General features: G+C 49.2%; 1 protein-coding gene across 4 annotated transcripts in view; it reads left to right on the top strand.

Moving 5' to 3' along the window:
* Nfasc (neurofascin) overlaps nucleotides 1-15,854 on the top strand; it is a 173,710-nt gene that overhangs the window by 95,517 nt on the left and 62,339 nt on the right. For all 4 annotated transcript variants that reach the window (XM_071600143.1, XM_071600140.1, XM_071600144.1 and 1 more), the window contains exons 3-6: nucleotides 6,560-6,740; nucleotides 12,524-12,629; nucleotides 14,363-14,559; nucleotides 14,936-15,058. In XM_071600143.1, coding sequence (XP_071456244.1) covers nucleotides 6,650-6,740; nucleotides 12,524-12,629; nucleotides 14,363-14,559; nucleotides 14,936-15,058 — 517 coding nt within the window. In that variant the 5' untranslated portion in view covers nucleotides 6,560-6,649. The remainder of the gene's footprint in view (nucleotides 1-6,559; nucleotides 6,741-12,523; nucleotides 12,630-14,362; nucleotides 14,560-14,935; nucleotides 15,059-15,854) is intronic.

Genomic DNA, 15,854 nt, shown 5'->3' with positions numbered 1-15,854 from the left:
TTTATATTTTAATTAGAGACAGGGTCTCACTAAGTTGCTTAGGGCCTCACAGAGTTGCTGAGGCTGGCTTTGAACTTGCAATCCTCCTGCCTCAGTCTCCCGAGCTACTGGGATTACAGGCATGCACCACTGTGCCCGGCCAATTCTGGATATTTCTATATGAAATTCAGATATGGGGTCATTTAGTAGGTGACCTTTGGTGTGTGAGTTCTTGCACCCAAAGTACTTTTGGAGTTCATCTGCAGTGTCACCTGTATTTCTTTCCTTTCCATTGCTGGATAATATGCCACATAGGTTTATCCTGAAGTCTTTTTCTGCATTCGTCTGCCTGGGCCGTTTCCATCTGTTGGCTGTTGTGAAAGAGGCTGCTGGGGACAGGTGTGCACGTGTATGGTTTTAATCCTTTTGGACACGTACTTAGGAATTGAATGTCAGGGTCACGTGGCAATTGTATGTTTGACATTTTGAGGAACTGCCTATACATTTCTTTTTAAAATAGCAACTCCATTCTAGGCTTTCCTGTATATCAAAAAAAATATAAGGAAACTTGGTGGAATCACCCTGGGCTAGGAGTCCAGTCCCTCTGGGTTCTCTTCCCAGCCTCACTAGTCGAGTGATCTTCATCAGGTCACTTCCCCTTTCCAGGCTCTTGCTTCCTCATCTGAAAAGTACGGGCATAGTGTGAAACTAGCGAATTTTTTAATTCTCTTCCTCTTTTAAGATACGGTTAACATTATTGACTGGGTGGGGTGTGAATGGAATGTTAGAAATGTTGTGTGAATTGAAGTTCTGTATTTGTTATAGATATAACCCTTATTTAAAACAGTGAAATCCATACTCAAAAGTAGGAATGAAAGGTATTCTAAATTTTTGCAAAAGTGGATCATTTTTTGTTGGAGTATGATAGCAGGAAGAATTATAGCAATCTATCATTTTACCTGAAATGGACATGCCTATGTATTATGAATACTTTAAAGCTTCCCTTTGGAATATACCAAGAAATGCATTTGGAATTATCTTTGCTTTTCTGTCATTGTAAATTTAGGTTCTGGAATTGGGGTTTGATGATGTGATGCATTGCTCACAAGAGGCCAGAACTCCCATTCCTACAGGATTCTGCGATAGAGGAACACATATTTAATCTCCCCTTTATGCCTTGGTTCTTGTTCCTCTTTCTAAGTTGAATAACAATATTTTTGGTTGTTTTGTTTTAAGTTGGTGCTCTGAAGCTTAATCTTAGTACCCTTTATTCTCAATTGTCAAATTTTGATAAAACATGTGCCATTTTCTTTGGTAAGAGAAAGCAGGTCTGCCAGAACACAATTTATATGCCTTATTGGCTCCATTAAACTTTTTAAAAACTTTAGCATTTGTTACTTTTTTCCATTGCATTTAATCTGAAGTGCTCCTTGTCACCTGTGGTAACCTTCCCTCCACTTCTATGTCCCATTGCGCTCTTCCTGTGCCCCGAGCTCTCAGAATGACCCTGAAACCCCTAGTACGAAGGGAGATGATTGCTAATCTTAGGAGAATTTAATTTTGACAGTTTAGTTCAAAATACTTGGAAACTTCTTTGTGTCAGTTTAGATGCAAAACAAATCATGGAAGATTGCATACTGTGTGGTACTGAAAAGTAATGTTGATTTTTTCCCCCCTCCAAGTCTCTTGAACAACATAGACTGAAATTTAAAATGTGGAAGTTTAGATTGGGTGAACAGACCTTCTTCATCTTCAGCTGGAGTCTGATTCTTTAGACATTGCAGCTCATTAATTCTGCTCCTGTTGCTCTAACTTCGCACCAGCAGGTTGAGTTTATCCTACACTGCAGCGTTCTGAGCATGGCTGGAATATTCAAACTTTTAATGTGTAGTATTTTATAGAACAAAATTAATGGAAAGCATTTGGCTAAATCTAAAGAACTGCAGTCAAATTCTTCAATGTGGTTTACCCAACTGGAGTAGATACATACCTTAAATCATAAAGTGAATAAATCATTTTAAACCCCCCCCCAAAAAAAATAAGATATGGTTAAGAAAATTAAGTTTCAGAGAAAGGAGAAGAGGATCCTAAGGCAGTTAAGAATGATTATCTTGATGATCTTTCCCTACTGTACTGTGTTGTTAGATTGTAAGTTCAAAATGTCCCAAACAATTGGGACACTTGCCAGTGTGTTTCTGGGTAATGAATAGATTCTGGCTTCCTAGTTCCATCAAGAGGCCCAAAATAACATATCCTCCCGTTCCCATCACTTCCTAACTGCTTGGCCAGTCTGGAGCAAAACGTGGTGGTCATGAAGCCAAACCTGGAGCCATCCCCACCAACGCCCCAGAAGGAAGGCTGAGCCTCCCCCTAGTGCAGGCTCCCTCACTGGAGAGTCTGGTTCTGGTTGGAGATGTGTGGGCCAAGGAGAGACATCAGTGGGCCCTTGGGGGACAGTGTGAGGACCATCTTAGATAGCTTAGAGGAAGAACCATGACCCCCATTCTACTCTCTTATCCCTCTTCCAGCCTGTTGTTTCCCTGGCCAGATGCATCATCTTACCTGTAGAGAGGGGGTTTCTCCTCCACCACCAGGTAGCCCTCACAGGATGCCCCCAGGTCCACCGTATGTGCTCTCTTGCTCCTCCCGGTGGTTTTCTAGGGAAAGATGAAGTTAAAAAAAAAAAAAAAAAAAAAACATTGAAGTGACTCCTTATTTCATTCAATCATTCATTTGTTCAATTTTTTATGCTTCCATATACCTATTATTTTTTTGGGGGGGATACCAGGGATTGAACTCAGGGGCACTCAACCATGGAACCACATCCCCAACCCTATTTTGTATTTTATTTAGAGACATGTCTCACGGAGTTGCTTAGCGCCTCACCATTGCTGAGGCTGGTTTGAACTCTCGACCTTCCTGCCTCAGCCTCCCCAGCCGCTGGGATTACAGGCATGTGCCACTGCACCCAGCTATGTCCACTATTTTTGAGGTCCTTCTCTATCTTTGGATCTGTGATCCATCCTAGGAATAGAACAATAAACCAGGCAGGGCACCTTCCCTTATAGAAGGTTCACTTTTATAGGGGAGACAGACAAGTGATTTTCTGAGTGAATACAAAGTGAAAAGTGTCTGAGTGCAGGGGGTAGAGGGGGTACAGGAGCACAGAGGAGGGACATATATTTACACTTGACAGATCCTAAGAAAGGACGGACTCAGTGAGTGTCAGGACAAGGTTAATCTGTACAGAAGTTAGTGGACAAGACAGAGCATGGTGTTCCCCCAGAGCCAAGCAGGGGAGGGTGATGAGAGGAGCCAGGGGACATGTGGTGCGGGGCCTCTGCGCCTATCAAGGAAGTTGGCGTTAACTTTCAGGCAGCCTTAGCTATTGAGAGGTGGATGAGGGAAGAGGAGTGTTTAATTTGCACTTTAGAAAGAACAGTTCTGGTCATGGGTAGAGAAGGGGTCCAGATCAAGGGCAGAAGCAGGAAGACCACTTAGGAAGCTCTTGCAGAAACTCTGGCATGAAATGATGATGCTCAAAACCAAAGAGATAGCAGTGTGAAGGGAGGCTCTTGGAGGGAGCCCACAGATACACAGAGCTTGGGAGCTGGAAGTGGGCTCAGCTCCCAGGAAAGAAACTGTGACTCAGAGTCCTTCAGCCTGTCCCACAGCCGGGCACAGGAAGGCATCTCATCCTGTTTCAATGATCAGTGACCCGCTTCCTCTTCCGGGTCTCCAGAAGGATGCCCCCTGACCCCCCCCCCAGCTCTTTCCCTGCCCTGTCCTCTACCTCCTCCATCAGGATGGTTAGGTGGGTGTATACAGTTGACAGTCCATGTCAAGTTGATGCAAATAAAAGAGGAGCAGGAGAACTAGGTGTCCATTTAATGGGCAAGGAAGCTGAAGGAGTTCTGGAGATGCCCGATCCTGCCTTCCGCTTGAACTTGAGCCCGTGGTAGAACAGCAAGCTGGGTCAATGTTTAAGACACACATCAGAGCCTCAGGCAGTCTCAGTTGCAGACCCTTCTCGTGCTTCTCTCAGGAGGAGAGAAAGGATGGTTAGTGTCTTAAGGATCTTCAACGGCTCCTAGGACAGTGGTTTTTTTAATCCTTACCCCTTAAGCTCTGCTGTGACTTCTTGTGCTTGTGAATGTAAACTCTGAGCTCTGGTAAATGTCGCTTATTCTACTCATCACACAAAGCCTGTTTCTGGGTCACTGTCTCATTACCTTTAAAGGTACAATATTAAAGGACCACCACACCTTAGCTGCACAAAATATCCACAGAAATCGCTCATTGAAAACACATTATCAAGCCAGGCACAGTGGCGCACCGCTGTAATACCAGGGGCTCAGGAGGATGAGGCAGGAGGAAAGGCCAGCCTCAGCAACTTAGTAAGACCCTGACTCTAAATAAAAATATAAAAAGAGCATGGGATGTGGCTCAGTGGTTAAGCACCCCTGGTACCAAAAAATAAATAAATAAAATAAACAACACATTCTTTACTGGGGAATGATGTTAGCCAAAATATATTGTTATATCATGCATCTGTATGACTATGTAACAACAAATCCCACCATTACGTACAACTACAATGTACCAGTAAAATATGGAAAAAAGTTTTAAAACAAACATATTTTCACCAACTTCCTTAATAAGACTCCTACAGCTCAAGAAATAAAGCTGAGAATCAATAAATGAGATCGCATCAAATTAAAAACTTCTGCACAGCAAAGGAAACAATTAAGGGTGTGAAAAGAGAGCCTCCAGAATAGGAGGTCTTTGCCAACTACTCTTCTGACAAGGAATTAATATCAAATGGCCAAAAAAATATGAAAAAAAATGTTCAATATCCTTAGTAATCAAGGTAGTTTTGCCAATTAAAAAGACTTCATCTCACTCCGGTTAGAGTGGCAATCAACAGGAATATAGATAAGAGTAATTGCCTGCGAGGATGTGGGGGGAAAGGGACATTTATACATTGTTGGTGAGCCTGCGAATTGAAGAAACCGCTTTGGAAGGCACTGTTGCACTCCTTGGTATTTATCCAAAAGAATGAAAATCAGAGTACTGTAGTAATATACACCAGTGTTTATAGCAGTGCAATTCATAATAACAAAGTTATGGAACCAGCCGAGGTGCCTGTCAGCAGACGAATGGATAAAGAAAATACAGTATATCCACACAATGGAATTTTACTCAACCATAAAGAAAAATGAGATTATGTCATTTGCTGGTAAATGGATAGAACTGGAGAACACCAGGCTAAGTAAAATGAGCCAGATTTAGAAAGTCAAGGGTCAAATGTTTTCCCTCATATGTGAAAGCTAGCGAGAGAGAAAAAGCAGTAAAAAGGAATTAAAAGGGGGGGGGGTCTCAAAAAAATAGAAGGCAGATCACTTGAAAGGAGGAGAATCCAAGGGAGGCAGAGGGGAGGACATAAGGAAGTACTGGAGAATGAAATATACCAAATTATGCTATGTCTGGGTACAAATAAATCACAATGAAGCCTGCACATGTAATTATAGTGCACTAATTAAAATAATAATAATAGAAGGGAGATCAGTAGAGCAGAGCAAGTGGATTGGGAGAAGAGGAAGGGAAGAAACTAGGGAATGAGACTGATCAAATTATGTGTCTAGGCTGGGTTTGGTGGTGCACACCTGTAATCCCAGCGGCTTGGGAGGCTGAGGTAGGAGAATTGAGAGTTCAAAGCCAGCCTCAGCAAATTAATGAGGCCCTAAGTAGCTTTGCAAGACCCTGTCTCTATAAAATATAAAAAAGGGCTGGGGATATGGATCAGGGGTTAAGCGTCCCTGTGTGTAATCCTGGGCACAAAAAAAAATATATATATATATGTGCCTATACGAATATGGCATAATGAATCCCACTATTTTGTATAATTACAATGGAACAGTAAATTGTTTTAAAAACTAAAACAGAAGGTGCACAGAAAAGCAAAACACATCCTTTGGACAACCAGGTTTTCACCTATCTAACCTGCAATCCCTGGTGCTGCCAGTGTCACCCTGCCTCCTCACTGGGGTCAGAGGTCATCACTGTGATCTTGTCTCTGTGCCTTACTCTAAACACAGTCCCAGACACCCTGAGCACACGATGCAGGGAAGCCGTGAGGTTGGTGTGTTTCTTATAGTCCGGTGCCTGGCATCTTCTGGATGCTGGACCCGTGGACCTGGTTTGTTTCCATAATTGATCTCTGCAGTTGTGCATTGAAGTTGTGGAAGTTGTGCATTGATCCTTCCACAACAGCGATTCTCAGTTGGGGTAGCTCTGCCTTCCCAGGACAGTTGCAGTATCTGCAGACATTTTTGCCTGGTGGCAGAGGTGGGCTCTCCTGGCATCCATCAAGCAGAGCCCAGGGATGCTGCTCAACATTCTACAGTGCCCAGGACACTTCCCTTCACCAAGAATTGTTGGATTCCAAATGCCTGCTCTAGGACCCCTTGCTCTATGACCAAGGGGACACTCAAATCCTTCAAGGGTCTGTAGGATCACTGCAGCAAACCACAACTTCAAGAAAAACTTACTTGCTCTTTTTTTTTTTTTTTTCCCACAGCTGAGCTCTGCCTGGGAGGCCCACTTAGAGCCACTCAAGGCACCAAGACCCCAAGGGCTGGGGAGCAGGGAGCGGGGCCTGGTGCTGAGGATGGCCAGGCAGCAGCCGCCGCCCTGGGTCCACGCAGCCTTCCTCCTCTTCTTCCTCAGTCTGGGTGGAGCCATCGAGATTCCTATGGACCGTGAGTTCTGCTCCAGCCTCTTGTTATTTGTTTCCTCCTGGTTTGGGGAAGAGGAGAGAGAGGGAAGGGAAGGTCAGGGAGAGTTAAGTCCTTTCGAAGGTTGGGGAGAGGTAGCAGCGTACTGTGGGATTCAAAGCAGACTTTCTCTTCAAAGAATCGACTGGGGCTCTTGCTCGGTGGTCTAGGCTGGTCTCAGGGCTGTGGCTGGGTGGATGCTTGGGCAGCCGCAAGCCTGCTGAGTGGAACCCAAGGGGGTGGAGTTTGGAATTCCCACAGCCACATGGAATTCTTCCCTCTGCTCACCTCCGTGGCCCTCTGTGGTAGTGACTTGCCTTAAAAGCCATTTCCAAGGTCAAGGGTAATGGGTGGCTCTTTCTTACCTTTCTAACCACCTTACATCCACAGCAGAACCCTCAGGCCCTCTTGGCTGGAGTGGTCGGGAGGACAGATGCCCTGGGGACCAGTTGGGAGGGGAATTATCTTTGTAAAAGGCCTGGCTAAAGAAGACATTCAAATAAAGCCACATGATAATGCTACCTTGGGAGGGCCAGGCAGGGATTCCTTCTGTTTCCAACCTTGCCGAAGTAATGTTGCAAAGTAAAATCGGTATGGTTCTGTTTCTCATGGTGGGGGTGCTCTCTGCCCATCAAAACCATAAAGTAAGGGGCTTTAAATGCTGACCCCACAGCTATGTCTCCACCTACCTATTGCTGTGCTCGTAGATGGCCTATGATTGACAGCCATGCTCGCCACAGTTCTGTCACTTTTGCTGGGATGCCGTAGCAACACAGTGCTAAGGTGTGGGCAGACTACTTCAGACCCCTGTTCCCTGCCTCAGGGAATACATGGAACCTACATGATGTCAACACTGACTTTCTCTCCGGTGGACAGACACCTGGGGAATGGTTAGGAGAGTAACATAGCCCCTCAGTGTCCCCAAGTAGACCCTCATCCAACTCCACACCACCATTAACAGCTGCCCCAGAGGAGTGGCACCTCTGGAAGACAAAGACCAGTGGGAACTGTTAAGTTGGATCTAGAAGCAAGATGGGCAAGGCCCCCACTGCCCTGTGTGTGCATGTGTGTGCATACACATAGGGAGGGAGGAGAGGAGATAGAAAGGACCAGTTCCCATGGCGACCGCCTGCAGCTGGCTCCAGGAGCATTTCTCATTAATGGTCCCAGGCGGACATCTAATAAGGAGCGTGATAAGGCCACGTCCCTGGAGAGGAGAGGGGTGCAGAGGAAACTGGGTCATCAAGAAGGTGGTGAAGGCTCATTTCTCTCCTGCCACTTGTCCTCACTCACACGCCTGCCACTCCAGGCTTCAGGGGCCAGAGGAGGAGGGGTTCCCTCAAGGTGAACCCACAAATAGATGGCTTTGGTGTCTGTGCTCAGGATCTAGATTTCTAAGCTCTACTGCAGACAGAGACATGGCGAGCCAGTCAGTCTCTCTAAAGTCCCGCCTGTGGCGGAGAGTGGAGAATGCCCCGACCTCTCTGCCACCCCCCACCCCAGCGTCCCTGAGGAGGCCAGGAGGAAGCGCCCCTGCCATGCTGCGTTCATGGAAACTCAGGTCCTTCCTTGCCCAGGGTCAAAGGGCAAATTGGTGGTGGAACCAGGAAAGGGCCTCTGTTCTCTTGACCTCCAGTTTGGCACTTGATATGCCCCACCCCTGCCTCATAATCCTGCCTTGTCTTGGTCCTTCTTGGAATTCTCTGGAATCAGCTATCCTTTGCCGGGCAGAGAGCTAAGTGCTGCACACATCTTACCACATGTGATTCCCACAGCTCATCCAGGAAGCAGGTATAACCTTAGCTTACGGGTTAGAACACAGGCAAGGGGCAGAGCCAGGCTACCGTGGCAGCACCTCTTCATGGAGAGGTGAGTCCTCTGGTGGCCCAGCCTGCTGGGAGCGCGCCCCCTGCAGGTGCCTATGTGGCCACCGCAGCATCTCCAATGAGTCTACAGCAGCTGAACACAGTCAGCAGCCAGGCAAGCCCTTCCAAGAGGACCTGTGTATCCAAGAAGAGGGCTCAGTGGGTTTCTCCCTGGGTTTCTCACTCTCCCCATTGCTGAGTGGGAGGTACTGAGGAGCCAGGGGTGACCTACTCAGGTGAGTGCCACTCATGTGCACCTTGGGGACGTTCTCTGTGCCCTGAGACCAGGGGCACCACTTCTGCTCTGGGAGTTCGGGTGCTCTAGGCTTCCTGGATGAGAGCCCTGGACTGCCGCACAATCCCTCATTCAGGCGCCCAGCCTCCGGCGCCCACTGCCTTGCCAATGAAGTCACACGCACCTCCCTCCTATTGCCACCTCCCTACCCCCAGCTCCAAGGAGAACAGTGTGACCTTTGAAAAAAGTGAAGGGTCGCCTCATCAGCCAGGGTGGGTTTGCCAAAAAAGTGAGTCTGCTAAAAGTCCTCCTCCCCACAGCAAGGGGACTCCACATGTCCTCCTCGGAACCCACAGAGGGAGGTGGAGTGGGAAAGACACTCCTCCCCACAGTGCTCAAGGACAGCCTCAGCAGCACGCTCTGTCCCCTGAGAGGTGGGTGCCAGAGGCCTAGCTAGCAGAGCCAGGGAAGGGAAAGAGGCATATGAAGAGAGAAGCCCAGCCCCGGCCGGCATCTGCCTCCCCCACAGGGCAGGGCCGGAAGGGGTCTTTCTCCCCACTGAAGCCAAAAGAGCGAATTCATTCTCCACTTGACATCATCAGGCAGCAAGTTCCACAGAAGGAGAGAAGGGCAGGTGGGGTGATCCTGGATAAATGCTTGGTCGTCCTTGTCCCTAAACAGGCTGTCCCCACTGTCTCCTCCCAGTGGCAGCTTGTCTTCTGGGTTGACTCTGTCCCTGTTAATAAATTCCTTGGGAACACAGTGGTGACTGCAAATGTCACTGTCCTTTTCAGCAAGTAGATTCTCAAGAGGCCCCTGGCCAGATAGGCAGCAGCCAGCCAGCTCTCGCTGCCCTGGGAGTCTCCACTCGCCAAGGTTCCCCCACTTACCCTTGTCCAAAATGTCTGGGAGAACAGAGTGCCAAGGCCCCCACCTGGCTATACTTCTCCAGCCAAGGAGGGGCTTGTACAGAGAGCTCTGGCCAGGACCGGGAGAGCTGTGCCCATTCTCCTCTGCAGCAGAACCTTCCCTGGATAGGAGAGTCCCTGAGCAATATCTAGAGCTATTTCCACTGAACCAGCTTCAGTTCTATAAAGAGAGGCTTGGCGCTCTGTGGGCAGGAAGGACCTTCATTAGGCTTTCCACTGGGGTGAGGCCTGAGCCCACAGTGGCCTGTGAGGACCCAAGAGACCCCAACTGTGTCTTGAAAGGAAGAAACCAGAGCCCAGGCTGGTGGCCAAAAGGGTGGGCTCCAGTGTCAGCCCTGTCCTGAGAATGGACCCTCCCCTTCCTCATCCCTTCCCATGCCAACCCCACTAGCCTTCATTCTTTCCAGAACGACCTTTCTCATGCCCAGGGCAAGAAAGTTATGTACAGGTCAAGAGGCTGCAGTGGGGGGCTCCCTAGAGCATGGGTTCAGGACCTGGAACCCTAACCCTCCTCTTTCTTGACCCCTCTACTCTTCCCTGTCATCTCTGCTTCTGTGACTCTTCCGGCATCTCTCTGTCCTAGCTTAACTCTGGCTCCCCCTGCATAGTGTCCTCTCTGAGCCCCTGGGGTTCCCGTCCATGTCTCACTCTCTACCAAGGTGGGAAGGCATGAAGGTCACATGTGCACTGATGCCCACAGCTTCCTGCTCCCCCAGGAGGCACTTGCTCTGAAAGTCAGCACGCAGCACCCGTACAGTATGTGACATGTCCCACCATGAGATGAGAAAGCCATGCTGCTTTCTGATGTCATCGTAAGGAAGGACATTTTGAAAAGTGACAGTAGCACATGTTCACTTTTCTGCAGACACAGTTTAACTAAGAGTGTCTCCCCACAAAGAACACACCATCTAAAGCCTTGTTATCCAAAGCATGATCCGCACACCACCAGTCTCAGTGTCACCTAGGCAATGGGTCAGAAATGCAGAATCTACACTGCAGGTTTGGCTCAGTGGTAGAGCTCTCACCTAGCATGCACGAGGCCCTGGGTTGCATCCCCAGAATGCCAAAAAAAAAAAAAAAAAAAAAGAAGGAGGAGGAGGAGGAGAAAAAAGAGAAAGAGATGAAGGATTCAGGTCCTACCCCAGACCAACCCAGTCAGACCTGCATTTTAACCAGCTCCCAGCAGATTCATATATGTATTAAAGTTTAAGGAGCTGGACCTCAAATACATGTATACACACCTGTGTGGGAGACACCTGTGCAGGAGCATGAGCACTTGTGCTACTGACCCTTTACCCTCTTTATGAAAAACACAGAAAGAAGCACAGGCTCTGCCCCTTGCCTGGAACCTCTCATTCAGTAGCAGGGTTTCACCGGGCCATGTATACCTGCCAGGAATAGAGCAACAATAATCCACCTGTCCCTATGTTTTCCAAAGGATGGGAAAGGAGGAGACAGTGAGCAGAGAGAATGTGCTTTTGTGTGTGGAAGAGAAGAAGGTCCAGGGGGAGCAGCGGGGCCTTGGGCCTTGCTGGGCCCTTGGGGCTTCCATACCCGGGACTTTGCCCTGTGGCGGTCATTCAGATCCATCCCTCTCCTGGCACCTCTGTCCTGCCTTCAGCCTCCCCTTGGCACTATCAATCAAGGAATCCACTTCTCTCAATGCCAGAAAGCATCTTCAGAGCCTCTTTCAAGCAGCGTTGTCACTCCTGGATATTGGGACTTCTCTGGCGACTTCTCCTTTGGTCAGGAGCAGGTCTTTCTGCTCCACTCCGTGGTTCTGGTCCCCCAGGGAAGGCACCGCCCTCTCTACAAAGCTTCCCTGGGTCTGTTCCCCACTCTGCTTGGCTCCTCCAGCTAAGCTCTGTAGCTGGGAGGAGAGAACCTCGTAGCACAGTGCTGTCCCCAAGTCCACATCACCTGTCTCCCTGAATGCTGGGCAGTTTGTCATGTGTGATAACAATGTTCTTCTTTTCTCCCCCTCACAATGCTAACCCACCGGAACTAACAGCAAGCATTCAGAATGAGCGTAAGTCCCTGTGTGTCCCTCGGCCCTTGTGCCTCTGGGAGGTCGGAGGGGCGGGAGAAGACCAGGTCAGGAGACACCTGGGGTCACAGGCCTCTCCACTGGTCCTGCCAGGACTTCTGAAACCAGAGTCCTGTAGGGAGGTGCCTTACCACACAGCAGGGAAGAGCTTACCTGGAGCGTCCTTTGCCAGGTAAGGCAGAGGAACAGGTAGTCAGAAGAGGGTCCCTAGATGGAAGTTGAGCTGCTCCTGCAGACTGCAATGGCTGTTATGGGACCCAGGGTAGAAAACTGACCCAGAGTGAAGGATCTGGCTCACGGTCACCCAGACAAGTCCCCTGGAAGCTCTCTAGGACTAAATTCCTCTCACCATGGTTTGGCCATTAGTTGAGCTTCAGGGCTCAGCTGCAGTGACTCCTGAATTCTAACAAAGTAGCTGCTTTTGTTCCTGTATTCATTCAACACATTTATCAAGACGCGTTGTTCTTTGCACTAACCAAAACCGGGTTTTCAACTTTTGATGGGAAACAATGGAATCTTTTTGAAAGGATTCCTATGTTTAGCCTTTGACACCACCTCCTTTCCTGTAGAATTGGGGTCTCTAGAATAGGGCCCTTCCCACATCTGCTTGCCTGTTTGCCCCGTGGCTCCTGAAGCCATTCCCCAAGCCAGGACCCTGCAGCTCTGACTACCCACTGTGTGCCCTGTTGCAGTGACCCAGCCCCCAACCATCACCAAGCAGTCAGTGAAAGACCACATCGTGGACCCCCGTGATAACATCCTGATTGAGTGTGAAGCAAAGGGGAACCCTGCCCCCAGGTGAGTGGATGGAAAGGGGACTCTAAAGACTGTGCTTACACCACATCTGGCCTCTGGGCCTGGTAATACTTAAGGCAAATGAGGCAGCTGAAAAAATTACATTCATCCATTGAAAAACTATCCACTGGGTACCTACTAGGTGGAAAGTACAATTTAGGTAACTTGGAAATTTGATAAGGAAAGGGAATAGAAAATTTGAGTGGTTTGTCTCTATTCACACTGAAAAGCCAGGACTAGATATTAAGTTTTCTGGCTTTCATCCTGACAACCCACTGCCTGTGTTACTGTTACCTACTCCGTGTTCAGCTTATGGGAAGTTCCTCTTCCTGGCTAACTGGAGACTTTCCTGCTGAGCTTGTCTCTAGTGTGCTCATCGGGACCAAATGAGATGTCAGCAGATACAAGTCAAAAGCCTGCTCTGTCCAGCCTCTGTTGGGTGTCGTGACTTAGGTTGGCTTGTTCACCCTCCTGGCTTTCTCTTGGACAGGACTGATATCTCCCGAAGAAGAGAGAGAATAGAGGGGCAGAGGGTTTTAAGTACACTTTTCACGGTTACCTGCTTGAAAGGGGCAGAACCCAGTTTTAAACCCATTCCTCCGACCCCCAAGGCCAGATTTGTTTCTGCCAAACAATAAGGGTTGGAGATGGAGCAGCTGTGAAGTTGTCCATGCCCGTCATCAAACTAGCATCCTCAGACTGGACCTGGCAAGAGGCTCCTGCAGGACTCAGACCCAGTGTGACAGTGCCCACCTGGGGTTTCTGTCAGCAGGACAGGCAGACAACCTTGTTCCAGTCCTTAGGTTTACAGGAGACAGTCTAATCCAGAGTGTTGAGCCCGGAACCAGCAGGGACTCCCTCTCCCGGAGGGGCAGCCGGGGTTCTAGTGACCGTGCCTCTGAGATTTGGTCTTTTCCCCTTTGGTTCCTTTGTGAGGACAGGGAGCAGCCATTGCTGCTCCTGTTTCTCCTCCTGCTTTTCCTGGTTCTGACCTGGGCAGCTGAGTCCTAGCTTCAGCAGACATGCGTGTCCCGCCTGGAGAAGCACAGGGACTTTTTTCCTTCCCTTTTTTTTTTTTTTTTTTTGCGGGAGGGCGGGTGCTGGAGATGACTCCAGCCTCATACACCACCCGGGCAAGAAGCACTCTGCCACTGAGCCCCCTCCCCAGGCCCGGAGGGGCTTTCTAGTGCTCTTCACCAGTGCTCAGCGTCATTAAGCTGCTCCTCCAGGGCACCATGGTGTGGCCAGTGCTTCCTCTGTGCTCACTGAGCCGGACACGGATGGGCTAAGCCATTTTCCTTTTCTTTAGAATGGATTATGCAATTTCAGGGCAGGAGGGGCAGCACTAGCTCCCTAATGCATTTGGGGTTGGGTAAAATGTGAATCTGAGTTTGCATTCCTGGTCGGAGGTTAGGAATGTCCTGGGTGGAAGGAAGAGCTGACTCTGGATTTTTAAAAAATCAAAATTGCTACCCACTTCTCAATTATATATTTAAAGAGTGGAATCCCCTAAAGTCTAGTTGAGTATCCACCATGATTCCCAGCCTTGGCCCGGTGACAACACTAACACCAGGCCCTGCCCTGAAGAGACCTGTGTGGGTCTTGGGATTTTGCACTCTCAGGAGCTCCCCAGAGGGTGCTGGGACAGGAAGTCTGGCCCTGAATCGGGGATCTGGGTTCACCTGGAGTCCAGCCCAGTCCATCCACCTTGCCTGCTTCACCCCCACTGTCCACAGCTTCCACTGGACTCGAAACAGCAGATTCTTCAACATCGCCAAGGACCCTCGGGTGTCCATGAGGAGGAGGTCTGGGACCCTGGTGATCGACTTCCGCAGTGGTGGGCGGCCTGAGGAGTACGAGGGGGAATACCAGTGCTTCGCCCGCAACAAATTTGGCACGGCCTTGTCCAACAGGATCCGTCTGCAAGTGTCCAGTGAGTTCCATGGGGCGGGGCTGACATGCCTGCTCTTGGGTAGAAGGGAAGGTATGCAGAAGGTCATTCAAGGAGGGTTGTCCTGCCCTTGGCCTTGAGGGTGCCCTCCATCAATCTGCCCCCACGCAGAAAGATTCCCTGGAAGGGAAGCTTCCAGACCAGAATCTGCCACAACTTCACCGGTCACTCTGTATAGGAAGAGGGGAAAGGAGAAGACATTTGAAGATGGGCGTCCACTCTGACCAAAGGCCGCTCCTCCTCTTAAGGGCCCCATCCCTCCCTCTGGCCTCCCTCATTCTCCAGTTTCCCCTGCTCACATGCCCGTCCTAGCCCCAGCCATCAGCCTCACTTCCACCCTCCTTGTCTTTCTCCCCAGAATCTCCCCTGTGGCCCAAGGAAAACCTGGACCCCGTTGTGGTCCAAGAAGGCGCCCCGCTGACGCTGCAATGCAACCCCCCACCCGGTCTGCCGTCCCCAGTCATCTTCTGGATGAGCAGCTGTGAGTCTCGGGAGCCTGCTGTGTTTGGGGGAGTGCGGCGGGGGTGTTGGATGGGAGGGTTTGCCCAAGCTGGAGACCCGGGACTTGGGAGAGGCAGATGCAGAGCTGCCACGTGGCTGAGAACACAGCTCTGTAGAGAAGCTGCTTTTGCTCTGTGACCTCAAGCAAGTCGCTTCACATCTTTGGGCCTCAATTTCCTCTTCTAGAAAAATCGGGATTAGCATCATATTTATCTGATGGGATTATGGTGAGGATAAACACATCTAATGTGCTAGAACCAGGCCAAACACACTGGAAGTTCTTGGTAATACTGGTGATGATGAAGGTGAGGAAGAACAAGAGAAAAAGGAACAACGAGGAGGAGAACCCATGTTTCTTCTTCTTCTTTATTTTTTATGGTACCAAGGATTGAACCCAGGAGTGCTTAACCACTGAGTCACATCCTCAGCCCTTTTTATTTTTGATCTCATTAAGTTGCTTAGGGCCTCGAACTTGCAATCCTCCTGCCTCAGCCTCCTGAGTCCCTGGGATTACAGGCATGCGCCACTATACCCAGTCCATGTTACATCAATAGGCAGCTGAAGGCAGTTATTGCTAAGTCTTCTCTTTCAATCTGGTCAGTGTGGATTTACTCCAAATCACACCTCCAGGAGAAGGGAAAGTGGGGGAATGAAGGCTTTGATAAAAGGGCGATGGGGAGATAGGGTGTTTGGATCAGTGAACTGGGTAACAGCACTCAGAGATGATTCTGGCTCAGTTTTGGACAGAGGCTCATTTAACCTCTCTGGACCTGTTT

The sequence above is a fragment of the Marmota flaviventris genome, chromosome 12 (genome assembly GCF_047511675.1).
Source record: "Marmota flaviventris isolate mMarFla1 chromosome 12, mMarFla1.hap1, whole genome shotgun sequence".
In the NCBI taxonomy this organism is placed as follows: domain Eukaryota; kingdom Metazoa; phylum Chordata; class Mammalia; order Rodentia; family Sciuridae; genus Marmota; species Marmota flaviventris.
Note: the sequence above shows the minus strand (reverse complement) of the source record. Positions and strands in the feature narration are given on the sequence as shown.